The sequence below is a fragment of the Sus scrofa genome, chromosome 15 (genome assembly GCF_000003025.6).
Source record: "Sus scrofa isolate TJ Tabasco breed Duroc chromosome 15, Sscrofa11.1, whole genome shotgun sequence".
In the NCBI taxonomy this organism is placed as follows: Eukaryota; Metazoa; Chordata; class Mammalia; order Artiodactyla; family Suidae; genus Sus; species Sus scrofa.
The window spans coordinates 104790709-104807652 of NC_010457.5; the positions used below are offsets into that span (position 1 = coordinate 104790709).

General features: G+C 42.9%; 1 protein-coding gene across 11 annotated transcripts in view; it reads left to right on the forward strand.

The window, feature by feature from the left end:
• Positions 1-16944, forward strand: part of CFLAR (CASP8 and FADD like apoptosis regulator) — a 54888-nt gene that overhangs the window by 9965 nt on the left and 27979 nt on the right. For 5 of the 11 annotated variants that reach the window (XM_005652441.3, XM_021074699.1, XM_005652443.3 and 2 more), the window contains 4 exons: positions 9094-9505; positions 12307-12412; positions 14604-14739; positions 15739-15824. In XM_005652441.3, coding sequence (XP_005652498.1) covers positions 9144-9505; positions 12307-12412; positions 14604-14739; positions 15739-15824 — 690 coding nt within the window. In that variant the 5' untranslated portion in view covers positions 9094-9143. 11 annotated transcript variants of the gene reach the window in all.

Consider the following 16944-nt stretch of genomic DNA (forward strand, 5'->3'; position numbering starts at 1 on the left):
CTGCTGAGTTTTGAAGTATGGCTTAGTGAACATGACCTTGCTTTCAGGCCATGTCATGACCAAAGCAGTACAAAGAATGGAATATTAAGTATGTCTGCCCTTGGATAGGTTTTTTTATGATGGGAACCACTCGTGCTGGCAGCTGTGCTACTGGGAATGTTATGTGCTTTTGATACCAGATGGCTTGGAGGCAATGTTGACATTCTGTAAAAGAGATTGAAAAGCTTGACTAAAGTTAACCACACTTTATGTCACCTATTGGAGCTACGCTGGTTGCCATGGAGCTATGTACATAGTATGCTGGTGGAATAAAGAAGTTACTGACCAAGTCTGCGTGAGCTCTTCCCAGAAAAGCTTTACAGAGTAGGAGACATTTTGAGCTTAACCCTGCAAGCTAAGAAGGGTTTTGCCAGGCAGGTAAGTGGAAATGAGTAATCTAGGCAAAGGTGCAGTGGCGAGGGAAGGAACTTCTTATTGAGGTTTGTTTGAAGCTGAATGTGTGAGATATGTGTTAACAAGAGATGAGGGCAGGCGCTAGACCAGGAAGGGCGTTGAATTCAAAGAAAATTGGAACCTGCAATGGGAGATGAGGAATCACTGAAGGGTCTGAATTAGGAAAGTGACTAGGTAACTAAACTTCAGGAGTTCCCTTCGTGGCTCAGCAGTTAATGAACCCAACTGGCATCCATGAGGATGTGGGTTTGATCCCTGGCCTCGCACAGTGGGTTAAGGATCTGACATTGTCATGAGCTGTGGTGTAGTTCGAAGACATGGCATGGATCCCAAGTTGCTGTGGTTGTGGTATAGGCCAGTGGCTACAGCTCTGATTCGACCCTAGCCTGGGAACTTCCATATGCCGCAGGTGTGGCCCTAAAAAAAAAATCTAGGGGATCTCAGGCTGAAGGGTTTTTTGTTTTCCTTTTCATTTGGGGGGGCTGGGGGGGGCTATGCCCATGGCAGATGGAAGTTCCCAGGCCAGGGATCAAATCCTCACCATAGCAGTAGCCCAGGCTGCTGCAGTGACAACGCCAGATCATTAATCCGCTGCGCCACAAGAGAACTCCTTGTTTTCTTTTTAAGATGGAAGAGACTGAACATGTTTACAGCCTGACAGGAAGAGTCCCTGGAGGTCGAGGTTGATGAAAGGATGGGTGCAGAGGCTCCTGGAGTGAGGAGGCCACAGGGGTGGGCAGATGGCCCTGGAAGGGGCAGCAGGGGAAGGGGAAGAGTTGTGGGAGGTCACTCTTGACCAATGGCAAGGTCATCTGATGAGCAGTGGCCCCAGTGGGGGTGTTAGGATGAAAGAAAGGGGTGAGGGTGGAGCTGGGGAGAACCTATTAAAAGGCGCTGGCGGCTCCTGGTATAGCAAACCACAAGCTGTGGGGGCGATCTTTCCCCTCCCTTCAGCAGCACTTGCTATGTCAGGTGTGTGAGTAGTGGAGGCTCACTGTCTGAGGATGGGATGTAAGGGTGACCATCCCGGTTTGCCTGGGACTGAGGAGTTCCCTGGAACACGGGGCTTTTAGTGCTCAACCTGGACAGTGCTGGCAGAGTGGGCTCTCAGGAGGCAAAAGGGAAGAGAATTAAGGTGCTGGCCAGAGAGGATTTAGCACATGTTCTAGGTCCCATCTGGGGAGCCAAGGAAGTGAGGCCTGTTACTTGGTAGCGACTTATGAAACTCCGTTCATTCATTCCCATACCAGTTGAGTGCTTACTATGAAACAGGCCCTAGCATGAGTGCAGAGGATCTAACCACAAAGACATAAATGTTCTTGCGGAATAGCCTTCTGCGACAGCTGAGGTCAGTTGGTGCTCAAGACCCATTCTTACCTCTGTCTAGAGGGTGGAAAACTATAAATGGCATTTCCCAGACTCCTTTCCAACCAGGATGTGAATTCAGTTCTGCCAGTGAGGTGGCTTGGGGCAAGACGGATAAAGAGAAGTGAGGAGGAGGCCAATAGCCGGCTGCTTGTGTTGGTTTCTCTGCTGGTGGTGACGTGGGGGTTTGGGCAGCATCATGAAGTCCAGTCGCCAGCTGGGGAGACATGGGAGGCAGGTGGGCTGGTGGTTGGCCCTCTGATCTCAGGGTCACTGCCGGAGGCCTTTTTGATGTCTGTGCTCCCAGTGGCAGCCTCCTGGCCACTGCTGCCTTGGCTGAGACAAGGTCTTTCTGGGAGTCCTGGGAATCTTTTTCAGAAGCCCAGCTACGAGCCCATTCCTCCAGCTCTTATAGCAGTTTTTTAAGCACCTGTATTTCTACTCGAAATACATGGAGTGGTTTCTGCTTCTAGCACCTGACACCCTTTTCATTAGCCTGTGATGTGGAAACAAACAGTGATGAATTATACTTGCTTTTGTGGGTGTTTTACGTGATCACTGGCACATGCTGAAGGAGTGAAACTGGAACCATTCTGGCTGCAAAGGTAGAGGACAGTTTGTATCATCGTGGAGATTTTGCGTGGGTGTGGAGAAGAAGGGGAGTCAGTAAATTAAAATGTGCAGGTGACGGGATGTCCCAAAGGGGAATTCCTTAACCATTCTAGAAAACACTCACAGCTGCCAGTCTGGCCCCACTAGGGAATGTGAATGAGCCCAGACAGTGGAAAAGGACACCAACAGAAAGAGTGATCCATCCGGAGGACTGGGCATTTGAAAGCAGGAGAGAAAAACCATTGGGCTTGGATAGTTCCTCTGTCCCTCCGAGTGAGGGGAAGCAATTAACTTCAGAGGAAGGGTGCGGAGGGCAGAACAAGGCTGCTCAGGCAGAGGGGTGCTGGTAAGTAATGGGCACTATCCTTTCACCAAATTCTAAAGAGCTCATTCCACCTGCCACCTCCCTTCCCTCCCCCTCTGCCCTCTCTTTTCAACCATGTTAAATAAAATCCAACTTGTTCTCTTTGGTGATAACTTTGGGATGCCTCTAGTTTTCTTGTGCTAAGGTTTGTCTACGTGTACACCGAAGAAGATCTAAAAACACTTTGAATGCTGTGAGAGAGTTTCTATATGGCATACTCTGGTTGTTTTGTGTTTTTTTTTTTTTTTTTTTCTGTCTCCTCACACATGTACTTCCTTTGTGCAACATGTTAATTTGAACTGGTTAAGGCTGAGTGCAGAAGAGCGAGCGAGAAACCCATTTTTCAGTTCAAAAGCTTATCGGGTTTCCTTTTGGCTAGTTATTTTCTTGTACTGTGGTCAGAGACTGTTTCAGAAGTATATTTATTTTACTATCTGTATCCTATTGCTGAGTTTATGAAGTAAAATATAACAAATTTAGTCATTTCCCCTTTGTATTTTTATCTAGTCATATGCTGTTTATCCCATAAGGGATACCACTTTTCTGAATTCAATATTTATTATTAGTATTTATGTTTCAGTATTTTCACTACACACACACACACACTCACACATATATACCTACATAATATTTGATTTTATTATTAACATTTAGGATTTTAATGTAAATTAATCATATAGTGTGCATGCTTTAGCAAATTTTTACTTTAGCAAAATTATTTTGTTGTTTTGTTTTTTGTTTGTGAGATTCATTCATAATTCTTCATTTTCAGAGCTGTGTAATATTCCATCAAAGGACTATAACATTTTATTCAATCTCTTCTTGATAGACTTTTAGGTAGTTTCCATTATTTTTCTCTACCATCTGCTGCTGTTTGGAACATTGTATACATGTCTTGGTATAACTCTCTGAGAGTTTTAAAAGAATATTTGCTTAGGAATGAAGTTTCATGCCATGAGTAGCATGTGTTTTTATCTTTACCAGGTATTGCCAAATTGTTCTTCAAAGTGGCTGTTTCAATTTTATAATTCTTCCATCAATAATATGTTTCCATATTTCTCTACATTTTTTCTGACATTTGGCAACAGATAATAGCATTTGACCAGTGTGAAATCATATCTCATTGTAGTTTAAATTTGCATTTCTCTAAATACAATTATGGCTCAAATATCTTTTCATACAATTTGTGACTAGTCAGGGTTTTTTCTTCTGGGAACTGCTTATTGCCTTATGTTTCCCTTGGGTTGCTTGTCTTAGGCTAACTGATCTGCAGAAGTGCTTTCTATTTTGGATACTAGTTCTTTGTTAATTAAATATGATGCATTTATCTTCTCAGTCTGTACTTTACCTTTTTTTGGTTTTTAAAAAGTTGTGTGCTTTCTATTATAAAATGTTTTTTTGCAATTGTAGGTTATAATAGTACTCTTGGAGAGGGTCTTCTAGGACTTTAGGTATATGTAGAGTTGAGCTGTAAATGGTGTCAAGAACGGATCCGGATTTACCCTCCATGTATATGGATAGTCGTCTCAGCATCATTTCTGGACATTAGTGTCTTTTCCTTGTTGATTATAAATCACCATAATCATCTGTGTGTGGATTGATTTCTAAGCTCTCATCCGCATATTTTTTTGTTTTATTATCTATCGCTGTGTCATATTACTATACATTTCCATTAAATCTTGATATCTCATAAGGCAACTTCCTCCAACTGTTTGTTCTTAAAACTTATATTGACTCTTCTTGGCCCTTCTCCTCCTTCACGTAAGTTTAAAATTAGCTTGCTATGGTCCATGGTAAAATTTTTTGGATTTTGGATTGGACTTCAATTTATAAATTCATTTGAAAATTGATAATTTGATAATACTGAGTCTTCTGTCCATGGTTATCATACATTTCTTCAGTTATCTCTGTTCTAACTGAAGTCTTCACTAAAATTTTATAATTTCTTTTTTAATGTCTTGTGTATCTTTTGTTAGATTTATTCTGTATACCTTATAGATTTTGTTGCTGATGTACAGTGTCTTTTTGAAATTTACATTTTCTTCCTGTTTTTTTGCTAATGTTTAGAGATGTGATTGGCTTCTGTTCATTAATCATATATCTCAAAATCTTAACCTCTTATGAGTTCTAGCATTTCATCTGTTGGTATATTTGGGTTCCCTATGTAGAAAACCTTATTGCCCACGAAGAATGATAGCTATTTCTTTGGATCTAATGCTTCTCCTCTATTTTAAATTGCTTTGTCCTCTAGTACAATGTTGAATAGAAGGGATCATCATACGTATGCTTGCTTCGAGGCTAATTTTTAAGGGAATGCTTCTAACGCGTCCCCATTAAGTACAATATTTGCTGTGGACTTTTCTCTTTTTCTCGTAATTAGTATTTAACTATAAATTTCCACCTCATAAGAAGTCCCTTGGGGAGTTGATTATAAGAACTATTGATTTGGCCGATCATGTTACAGACATTTCCCTTAAGCTCTTGAACCTTTCAGATACTTTCAAGATACTTATTTTAAATTCTTTCAGGAGTTCCCGTCGTGGCGCAGTGGTTAACGAATCCGACTAGGAACCATGAGGTTACGGGTTTGGTCCCTGCCCTTGCTCAGTGGGTTAACGATCCGGCGTTGCCTTGAGCTGTGGTGTAGGTTGCAGACACAGCTCGGATCCCGCGTTGCTGTGGCTCTGGCGTAGGCTACAGCTAGCTCCTATTCGACCGCTAGCCTGGGAACCTCCATATGCCACAGGAGTGGCCCAAAGAAATAGCAAAAAGACAAAAAAATAAAAAAATAAATTCTTTCAGATATAGGTTTCTAGGATGTGAATTTTATTTTGCCTACTGTCATGGTGATGCTTATGGTTATGCATGATAATTTTTAATCATGAGCTTATCGCCAGCAGAATGAATGTCTCAAATGCCCTGAGTGGGGAAGGTAACCTTTGGAGTTTCCCTCTCAAGACCTCATGGGTTTTCTTAGTCTGAGAGTAGTTTTTATGTTAATTTCTTGCTTGGGGCTTTAAGGACACAAAATAGTGATTATTTGTGCCAAAATCCTACTTTTCCCTTTCTTGCTCCCCTTTCTTAAGTGCCTATAATCTTTAGCCCCAATTAACTGTCCCCCATGCGTAAACCCTGGTATTTAGTTCCATCTAGTTGGCCTGGATCAGCACGGAATCTGTAGTTTTCCTTTTGATATTTTCTTTGAATATGCCAGATGCTACCACTGAGTACTTTGGATTTTACTGCCAAGCTATACCTCCATTAGTACAGAGGGAAGACAGCATGCCAGCTCTCTTGCTGAGTGTTCGTGACTGGCAGAAAGCAGCCTTGGATGTAATGGTTGGAGGACATGAACTGAACAGATAATGTTTTTTAAAACAATTATCAAATTGCATTAACTTTTTTTTTTTTTTTTCTTTTGGTCTTTTTAGGGCCTCACCTCTGGCATATGGAAGTTCCCAGGCCAGGGGTCCAATTGGAGGTGCAGCTGTCGGCCTATACCACAGCCACAGCAATCCAGGATCCAAGTGGCATCTGTGACCTACACTGCAGCTCATGGCAATGCCGGGTCCTTAACCCACTGAGTGAAGCCAAGGGTGGAACCTGCGTCCTCATAGATACTAGTCAGGTTCACTACCGTTGAGCCACGACGGGAACTCCAAATTGTGTTAACTCTTGAGGGCATTGTTGTATCATTGAGAATTATGAATTACAAAGGTTAGTTATTGCTTTTAAAAATAAGGAATTGAACATTTCATCTCTAGCAGTTGTGTTTGGTTCTATTTCAGGTACGTCTGGTGAATGTAGATGACATCTCATTTCGTCTTGTGTTTAGTGACTTTTTATTTTATACCTTCCAGTGTGTATAAATCTTTTATAGGTTAATTTAGAATAACAGCAACCAACAAATTTGTGACTTACAGTGAATAGAAAGCGAACTTGACCTCCTTTTATGGAAACTGGTTATTAAAGTCTTATTACCTTGTGAGTGAGGTATAGATTTAGGTTCTTAAGAACACATAAAATAAGTATTGAGTTTTCAGATTAAAAAAAAAAAAATGCAGGTGTTCCCTTCGTGGCTTAGCGGTTAACGAACTGGACTAGGATCCATGAGGATACAGGTTCGATCCCTGGCCTCGCTCAGTGGGTTAAGAATCTGGCATTGCCGTGAGCTGTGGTGTAGGTCACAGGCGTGAATCGGATCTGATGTTGCTGTGGCTGTGGCATAGATCAGCAGCTGCAGCTCCGATTGGACCTCCTAGCCTGGGAACTTCCATATGCTGTGGGTGCGGTCCTAAAAAGCTAATAATAATAATAATAATAACAACAACAACAACAATAATAATAACAGTGCAGTCTGGGTACCAGTATTTTGTACTTTCACTGAGCAATTGTTTGGTAAATTTCATTTCTCCAGTTATTCAGAATGGCTGTATTTAAGTGAGGCTTGGCTGAATGAGCGCGGGATTGGTATAGAAGCACCAATACTTGTTAGCAAGGCTACATTAACTAAAATGTCTATTTTTATTAAGAACTCACCCATGTAGACTGGCTGTGGGAAGGCGAGTGTGAAAGATATGCATGAATGGGTTTATTTATTTTAAAATAAATATTTTACCTTTTTAAAATATAAAGTAAAATTTGGGAAGCTCCCATGTGGTGTGGTGGGTTAAGGATCCAGTGTTGCCACAGCTGTGGCACTGGTTCAGTCCCTGGCCCAGGAACTTCCGCATGCCGTGGGTGTGGCCAAGTAGTAGAATAAAAATGAAAATTTAAATAAATGTAATTTTGTTAATTTCAGACACTAAAGTACTCAGTAATATTTTCATTGATGAGGAATTCTGGAACTCTAGGGAAATTGTAGTTCCTCTAAGAATCTGTTTCATTTTTCTTGTTTTTGGCAGCAAGAGCTATTTAACGTCCCATATTTCCCTTTTCGCTTTGACTGCCAGGAAGCTTGAGGCAAATTGAAGGTCTACTAGAATCTGTTTAAGTCTTTCTGGCCTGCATATTTGCATTATTAATCTACCTCATTTTGACTTTCTAACCTAATTTCCCCCCTTGTTCTCATATAAATTTTTTATTCTCCTGATGCGTTTTACTGTAAGATGCCTCATCTTTTGTGAATTGAGACTGTGTACAAAAATAAATAGATTTCAGTGTTCCTTTCACCAAATCTAGCTAGATACATATATAAATATACTTGTACACAAATATGTAGCAGCAGTTAGCAGAAAGTTGCTAACTTACAGCTGGGTTCTGTTTCCAATTATTTTTTTGTTCAGATTAGCTTTTAACCTGAAAGCTTCTGTGGTAGAAACAGACAAGGTACTCTCCCAGAACATAAGAGATTATTTACCATAAAATGTAGCTATGAAACTTTAGACAGGGACCACCATTTACAACCAATTTTGAAAGAAAATAGATTGTGTTCCAATGGAAGAGGTTGAGAAGTTCACCCCATGACATGAATTCCCTACTGCTCCCACCCAGTTCCCAGATCTTTCTCCAGCTCTTCGGCTTCACCTCCTTCCTTCCATTTACACTGTTAGGAACTCTAGTGATAATTGTTGTCCGGCAGTGTAACGTAAGTGGGGGCTTCTGACCCTTCCAAGGGTCAGAAGAGGTGATCCAAACTTAACAAGACCCATTTAGCTGTGGTGGCAGGTCCTAGGAGCATTCATGATGATGCTGTGGAAAGGGCTGGGGACTTTGGGAGGATGGCAGCAGGTGTGAATGTGGGGTTTCAAAGTCGAACAACTGGAAAAATGGGGTGGGGTAGGTACAGAAACCTCTTTTCTCCCACCATTTTTTGAAGCCCTGCTGGGGTCCCTTTGCTAAGATTCGTATTTGTTTAAGCCTACTTGGGGGTCAGGGAAGGGAAGTTATCTGTGATCTCAGCTTCTCTCATCCAGTTAGCTGCTTAGTCATTGGGCTTTTTCTCTGCCCTCCACCAAGGTCATCCATTTGCCACTTAGTCATTAAGTCCCTAGCTGTGATTTCCCCCTTACCATAGTTTGTGTTCAATAAATTCTGTTAAAGTACGTGGGATTTTTGGGGAGGTGATTTGTCGCTAGTTTCATTTCCTTTAAAAATAGTGTTATCTTCTTCGTCCCTTCTGGTTTGGGGGTCAGTTGCTTTGTCTACTGAGAGGATCGCTTTCTATAGATTTAACAGTATGAAATTTAACCTGCTAGATTAGGGAGACCAACAAGAAAAGGAAAGGCCTATACCTGGAATTTTAGTGACTTTGATAGGAGGATTTTTTTTTAAAAAAAAAAATTCCCTTTTAACCACAGAACTCCTCCATTGGAAAGGATTCTGAAAGAAATGAAGAAAACCATCAGAAATGAAGTCAGTACCCTCGTGGGCTTCTGTTGACTGGACTAGATTTCTCTTACTGCCGTTCCTTGGAATGACACTGTACAGAATGTCGGCTGAGGTCATCCATCAGGTGGAAGAAGCACTTGATGAAGATGAGAAGGAGATACTTCTTTTTTTGTGCCGAGACATTGCTGCAGATGTGGTTCCACTTAATGTCAGGGACCTTCTGGATATTTTAAGAGAGAGGGGAAAGCTGTCTCTTGTGAGCCTGGCTGAGCTGCTCTACAGAGTCAGGCGGTTTGACTTGCTCAAGAGGATCTTGAAGATGGACAGACGGACAGTGGAGGCCCAGCTGCTCAGGCACCCTCATCTTATTTCAGACTATAGGTAATTCCTCAGCCCTTCCCGAGACTGGACTGGTGGGAGGGAGGGAGGAGGTCTGGACTTGAGCATCATAGAAATGAGGACAGTGGGGAACAGCAGCCGCATTCCTTTCTCAACCCACTGCTCCTACTGCCGTGTTGCTGCTGCTTCATTCCTCTGAACTCCTTGAACTTTTGGGACGTGTTTGCTTAAAGTACTTGGGTAGAATCAACTGAATGAAAGGAGAAGGGCTGGATGGATGGGTTTGCCCGAAGAGTGGGGTGAGAGAAAGGAATGACTAAGAGCTAGTTCTCTTAAAATGGCTTCTGATTGCGAGATCTGCTGTGTTCTTTGCTAGCTTGATTTTCTGTGATGTCAGCGCCTGGCAATTTCCCCACCGAGAAAGGAAATAACAAGTCTGACAGTAATCTTCCTGACCTTTGTAAAGCTTTGTTAACCCTCCTGAGTCCCCATGGGTCAGTCTTTCCCCTGCTGAGGAAGTTAGTGGGGTTGGCTCACTTTCTGTGCGTTTCTGTAAGGTTCCTGTTCATGCAGGTGCTGGGGACCCCAGATTGAACATACCCTCAATCAGCCACCTCTAGGTTCCCTTCAGTCCAGAGAGGAACGGCTGCTGGAGTCCCCTTGAGCTGTTCCTTCCTTCTGTTCACACAGCAGGCTCTTGGTGGTTCAGAGGAGCACAGAAGCCACTGTGGGAAAGAAAGAGAATTTGTAACCTTAAATTAGTGATTCCTTTCTCACCAGCCTTTAGTTATATCAATCATGTGTATGTTGAATTACCGCTGTGGTGAAACAGGATCGGTGACAACTCTGCAGTGCCAGGATGCAGGTTCGATCCCCAGCCCGGCACAGTATGTTAAGGGGTCCAGCATTGCCACAGCTGTGGCTCAAATCTGATCCCTGACCCTGGAACTCTGTATGCTGCGGGGTGGCCAAAAAATTAAAAAAATTTTTTTTAAAAATATGTATTTGGAGATGACATGCATGATTAAAAACTATATGAAAGCGAGTTGAAAGCACTGTGGGCCTTGGGACGTGTCTGAGGCTTGAGGTCCAAAGGCCTGTTTGAAGCCTCAGAACCATCTGTTACAAGGCATTGAGGCTGAGCCAGCCACTGCCATCGGTTGGGCCTTCATTTTCCTACTCCTAAAGCAAAGAATAATAATAGCTGATTTCACAAGTATGGCTGTGAGGCTCAACTGTGATAATTTAGCATGTGAAGTACTTTTTAAAAGCAGGAAGCATGCTACAGATGCAAGGGTTTATTGTTGTTGTTGCTGTTTCTCTTGATCCACTTCCACTTCTCCTGGCATCATATGATGTCAGTAATCTGCTGAAAAATTTTTGGAAGCTGCTGACTGGGTTTTTGTGAATAAACTCTTTTCTGTTTCTTGCTCTGGTGAATGGAGGCGGTTCCTCAGGGCTTTTGAGCAGAGTGGCGGGGCGGGGGGTGCTAGATTCACCTATTCATCTGATGAGTGGGCTGTTTTGTGGGTTGACATAGGCCACAGGTAAGAGTAAAATGAACAAAGAATCTTCATCCTCAAGAATCTGAGAGTCTGGGGAGTTCCCATCGTGGCACAGTGGAAACAAATCTGACTAGGAACCATGCAGTTGCAGGTTCGATCCCTGGCCTTGCTCAGTGGGTTAAGGATCTGGCGTTGCCATGAGCTGTAGTGTGGGTTGCAGATGCAGCTCGGATCTGGTGTTGCTCTGGCTGTGGCATAGGCCAGTAGCTGTAGCTCTGATTGGACTCCTAGCCTGGAAACCTCCACATGCCATGAGTGCAGCCCTTAAAAAAAAAAGACAAATAAATGAATAAATAAATAAAATGAGACTCTCTTAAAAAAAAAAAAAAGAATCTGAGAGTTTGGACAGACATAGAAAACAGACTTGATGTTGCTCAGGGGGCGGGGGAAAGGGAGTGGGATGGATGGGGAGTTTGGGGTGGATAGATGCAAACTATCACATTTAGGATGCATAAACAATGAAGTGCTGCTCTATAGCCCAGGGAACTAGATCCAATCTTTTGGGATAGACCATGATGGAGAATAATATGAGAAAAAGAATATATGTATGTATAACTGGGTCACCATGCTGTATAGCAGACATCAACTCAATGCTGTAAATCAATGATGCCCTAATAAAAAAATAAATGTAATGTAAAAAAAGAATCTGAGAGTTGAATTGGGAGAATGGGCTTCTAAGCCACACTGACAATGTCAAGGTAATGAATAACAATTGTATCCTTGGGAGCCCCGATAAAGTGTGACTTAACTCCAATTGGAGCAGAGGTGACTAAGTCAGGAGGGGCTCTCTAGACAGAGGCATTTGCAGTCACAATCCCTGAGGTCGAGGCGCCTTCTACCTGTGAGGCGGGAGTGGGACAGGATAACCCAGGTGTTACTTCAGAATCTTTTGACTGGATTAGACCTGGGAGCTTGTTCAGCAGAGAAGCCAAGATCACTTTGAATTCTATTTTTGTCTGTCTTCTTAGTCATTTAGGTTCTTCCTTTATTTCCCCATAACTCTGGGGGACCTAGGGGATTCTTTGGGGAAGTTTTTACTCTCTTGTCCTTTTTATAGTTCTTTTTATCATCTCCTATGAAAATTGGGGAAGAGGTAAGTTTCCTTTCTGAGTTCCCTTCTGATCTCCCCCTGGGGTGATCTAAGCTGTCTGTTTTCCACTTGAATAATGGGAGCAAGAATTGGTCTTTTAACCAGTTATTGGCATAGAGGAGGCCCGGGTGTGTGGTGTTCTAAGACTGGTGTCTGAATTTACTAAAGAAAACTTGTCTGGTTTCCAGGGTGCTGATGATGGAGATTGGTGAGGGTTTGGATAAATCCGATGTGTCTTCATTAATCTTCCTCATGAGAGATCACATAAGCCGAAGCAAGATGGCCAAGGATAAGGTGAGTTTTCTTTCTTTTTTTGCTTCATGTTCTTGAGAACCTGTCAGAAGTTGGGGGGTGCTCTCTGTGGGGTGAAGAGGGGGAAACTGCCACTTAAGCAGGGAGGCCCAAGTGGGAGGTGAAAGCAGGAAGGGAGAAGAATATGTGTTTCGTTTTTGGGGGGGGGGGTTTTGTAGTATCATTGATGGGAAGAAAATTGGCTCATGAATTGAGAGGCAGTAGGGTGATGTCACCTTGTGTGGCCCTTGGTGTTTCTTTCTTTCATCCTTGTATCTTAGCCTTTATTTGTGTGACATTCACAGACCTGGCTAACACGTCAGTTCTCTCCCTGGTTTGGCAGATCATCTGGGAGGGTTAGGAAGTCCCATCTGCTTCTGTGGAGTAGAAGTCGGGGGGGAGGTGCTAGTCTACTCTCATCCTGCTCTCCAGCTGCGGTCTGTTTCTCCTCAGCCAGCTCAGGGTCCACTACGAGTGTTGGGCTGCATGTGGAGTTGGGCAGGGGCAGGTCCTTAAGACTGATGGATTCAGGGAATGGCAAAAGTAGAGATTTGGGGTTGAAAACGAGATAGGGGTGGCATTCCCGTCGTAGCTCAACTTAACTAGGATCCATGAGGACACGGGTTCGATCCCTGGCCATGCTCAGTGGGTTAAGGATTCGGGGTTGCCATGAGCTGTGGTGTAGGTCGCAGACGTGCCTTGGATCTCACGTTACTGTGGCTGTGGCTTAAGCTGGCAGCTGTAGCTCCCTCCCATTGGACCCCTAGCCTGGGAACCTCCATAAAAAAAAAAAAAGAAGGAGAAGAAAAAGAAAATAAGGTAGGGGATGCTGTGATTGCTGGAGAAGCATATAAATTCCAGCTGGCCCGGTGTGGTACTGCTGACCTGTGAACAGGCCAGGGAAAGCTCAGGTCTGTAGTTATGACAGTATGTCCACCAGGCACCTCTCTCTGAAGACTCTAGTGAATCATTACTTAGGAATTTCCTCATGAAACTCCTCTGTGGCTCAGTGGGTTAAGGATCCGATGTTGTCACTGCTGTGGCTTGGGTCGCTGCTGTGGCACTGGTTCCATCCTACAGGCACAGCAAAAAAAAAAAAAAAAAAAAAAAGGAATTTCCTCATGTTCCTTAATAATTGTCATTTCATTTCTGAATTCTGGGATTATAGATTGTACGCCGCTGCCAGCAAATGCAAAATGGGAAGTAAAATGAAAAAATAGAGCTCCCTTTTTGAAGTCCCCTACTCAACTTTATTTCCCAATCATTTGTATAGGTTTAATTATGAGTACTAAATGAAAAATGAAGACAGAACATTAGCAACCAAATGTGAAACAGAAAGAAAATAAAACCAAAAGCAATGCCTATTTCTGAAATGCTGTTCTTTCACAATCTGCGGTCCAAGGTAGATGAGTAGCAAAATACCGCAGCCCCCTAATTTTGCCACCTCGTATCTCCTGTTTCAAAATTTGTTAGAATTTCTGGCATGGGTTAGAATATTTTAGGAACTTCAAAATTGTATCATTGGAATTTTTCTAGTAGAAACTTTCCCTCAGCTACCTTCTCAATTTCTATTTTTAGGAAAGCCCTTAGAGTTTTTCAATATAACACCAACCTGGCTTCTTGGAAAAGAATGAACTTGGGAGGGTTTTGTTTTCAGACCTGCTCTTCCAATGGCCATTGTGTCTGCCCCAACCTAGGTACTTGTTGGCCCCTAAAGACTTACCTTTTGGAGTTCCTATTGTGGCGCAGCGGAAATGAATCCAACTAGCATCCATGAGGTTGCTGGTTCAATTCCTGGCCTCGCTCAGTGGGTTGAGGATCTGGCTATGAGCTGTGGTGTAGGTTGCATACGCAGCTCAGAAATCCTGAGTTGCTATGGCTGTGGCGTAGGCCAGCAGCTGTAGCTCCGATTCGACCCCTAGCCTGGGAACCTACATATGCCACAGGTGCAGCCCTAAAAGGCAAGAAAAAAAAAGTATTACCTCTTTTCTGGGTAAAGTCCAGGAGTATAGTTTGCTAATGGCCTTGGAAGGCCTATAAAACAGAGAGGTGTGGCTTAGGGTCACTAAAGGTCTCTGACCGGGCTCCTCTGGTCACATTTTCTTGCTGTTATAAATTACACAGTCTGAGGTTTGCATATGGGGCCTAATAGTCAGCCCTATTGACATTTGTTTCTCGTTGGTGGTTCTCTTAGAGTTTCTTGGATCTTGTGATTGAATTGGAGAAACTAAACCTGGTTGCTCCAGATCACTTGGATTTATTAGAAAAATGCCTAAGGAACATTCACAGAATAGACCTGAAGACGAAAATCCAGAAATACAAGCAGTCTGGTAAGCAGCATTTTGGCTTCTCCGTGGCCTGAGGGAAGTAGCTGTGCATTGAGGATTTGGTTGGTAAAGATTCGCATGTTGGACAGGTGGATAAAGTGGGACCTGAATGTCCACAGCCCCCCAGCCTGTGGCTGGAGATCAGAACCTTTTATCTCCTCCATACCCTGATCTGCTGACCTCATCACCCCACACCCCTGACCACAGTGTCACAGCCCAATGCAAAATGCTGTCCAGCAGCTCTTAACATTCTGGTCTTCAAGAAAGTCTCCACGCCCACTTTCTGCAATGGCCGGTGATGCTGGGGACATTTAGGACTTTTGAGACTATGCAGAGCCCTGCTGCCTTGCTCTAGGGATTTCCCTGACCAGCATCCAGCTTTGGTGGTGGCGGATGGGGGGAGCGGAATCCTGTCACTGGGGTCTGAAAACTGCCCTGCAAATGTCTCTAGTTTCACAAAGCTTCCTCATAGAAAGGGGCATTTTTGCTGCTGAGAACACCTCCCTCTATGAAGGGGACCAGCTCACATTGGCCTTCTCTCTTATGGCATCCATACCCCACTGTCTTTTATTTAAAAAAAAATTTTTTTTTGGCCATGCCCAAAGCATGCGGCAGTTCCCGCACCAGGGATAGCAACCAGTGCCACAGTTACAAGACCCTTAACTGCTAGGCCACCAGGGAACTCCCCCATTGTCTCAACTTCAGCTCAGGGTCTCCTGGCAGTCTGTTGCCACTACAGAGCCTGAAGGGCATGGCTGATACCCAGTGATCTACATACAGCTCCCCTCCCCCCCCCAGATGACTGATACAAGATCAAGAGCAGGAGTAGCATTTTCAGTCTGTTCTTAAGGACGTTGATAGAAGAGTCATCTGATCTGATATTTTGAATTCAGTAAGGTGACTGGAAAGTTTAAGGTATTTTGAAAGGTCACGATTGACTGTTGAAGATTCATTTGATGATAATTTATAAGTCTTAACTCAGTGCCTTTCTTCTGTTTGTAGCTCAAGGAGCAGAAACAAATTACGTAAATGCTCTCCAGGCATCTCTGCCAAACTTGAGTATCAAGGACCCTTCATATAACCTAAGGGTGAGTCTGGAGCAAGTGTGCGGAATCCCAGCATGAAACAGTTCCAGAACTCTGATAAAAATGTATATATCCTCCCAGTATGTACTTCATTTAATATATGAAGAAACTTATGACAGGAATGTACCTGTGTTTTAAAATATGTTTAAATTCTCATGCAAAGCTAATGCATATTTATTGAGATAATTTGGAAAATAATGGAGAAATAGACATAAAGAGAGGAAAATAAATCATCTCTATCTTACTAGCAAATTGTTGATGTCTTCGTTTATTCCCTTCTACTTCCTTTTTCTTTCTATGTGCTTTTGTGTAAAACGTTTTTACGCAGTTAAACTTTTTTTCGTTGTTCATTCATTCCTTTGGAAATTTAGCCTTTTAACAAACTCACAGACATGAACAGACTTGTGGTTGCCAAGGAGGAGGGGCGATGGAGCCAGATGGACTGGGAGTTTGGTGTTAGTAGACGCAAAACATTCATTTAGAATGGATAAACAATGAGGCCCTACTGTACAGCACGGAGCACTATATCCAATTTCCTGGGCCAGACAATAATGGAAAATAATATTTAAAAAAGAAGAATACATATGTATCACTGAGTCACTTTGCTGTACAGCAGAAATTGGCACGACATTGTAAATCAACCATAATAATTTTTTAAAAAGAAAATTTATCTTTTTTTAAAAAATAAAACACGCTGTGGACAAAAAAGCTCAAAATGTGGCAAAACAATTTTTTTTTTTTTTCGTCTGCGCCTTCTCAAATCCTCACCATAGCTGTGACCCAAGCCACTACGGTGACAGTGCTGGATCCTTAACCCACTGAGTCACAAGGTAATTCCTACCAAGAATTTTTTTCTCTTCTTCTTCTTCTTTTTTTTTTTTTTTTTTTTGGCCATCCTGGAGCATATGGAGTTCCTGGGGCAGGGATCAGATCCAAGCTGCACACCACAACCCTTTAACCCACTGTGGTGGGTGGGGATCGAACCTGCGTCCTGGCACTGCAGAGATGCTACTGATCCTGTTGCGCCACAGCAGGAACTCCATCCTCCCAAGAATTTTTTTTTTTTTGTCTTTTTTTGTTGTTGTTGTTGCTGTTGTTGTTGTTGTTGTTGTTGCTATTTCTT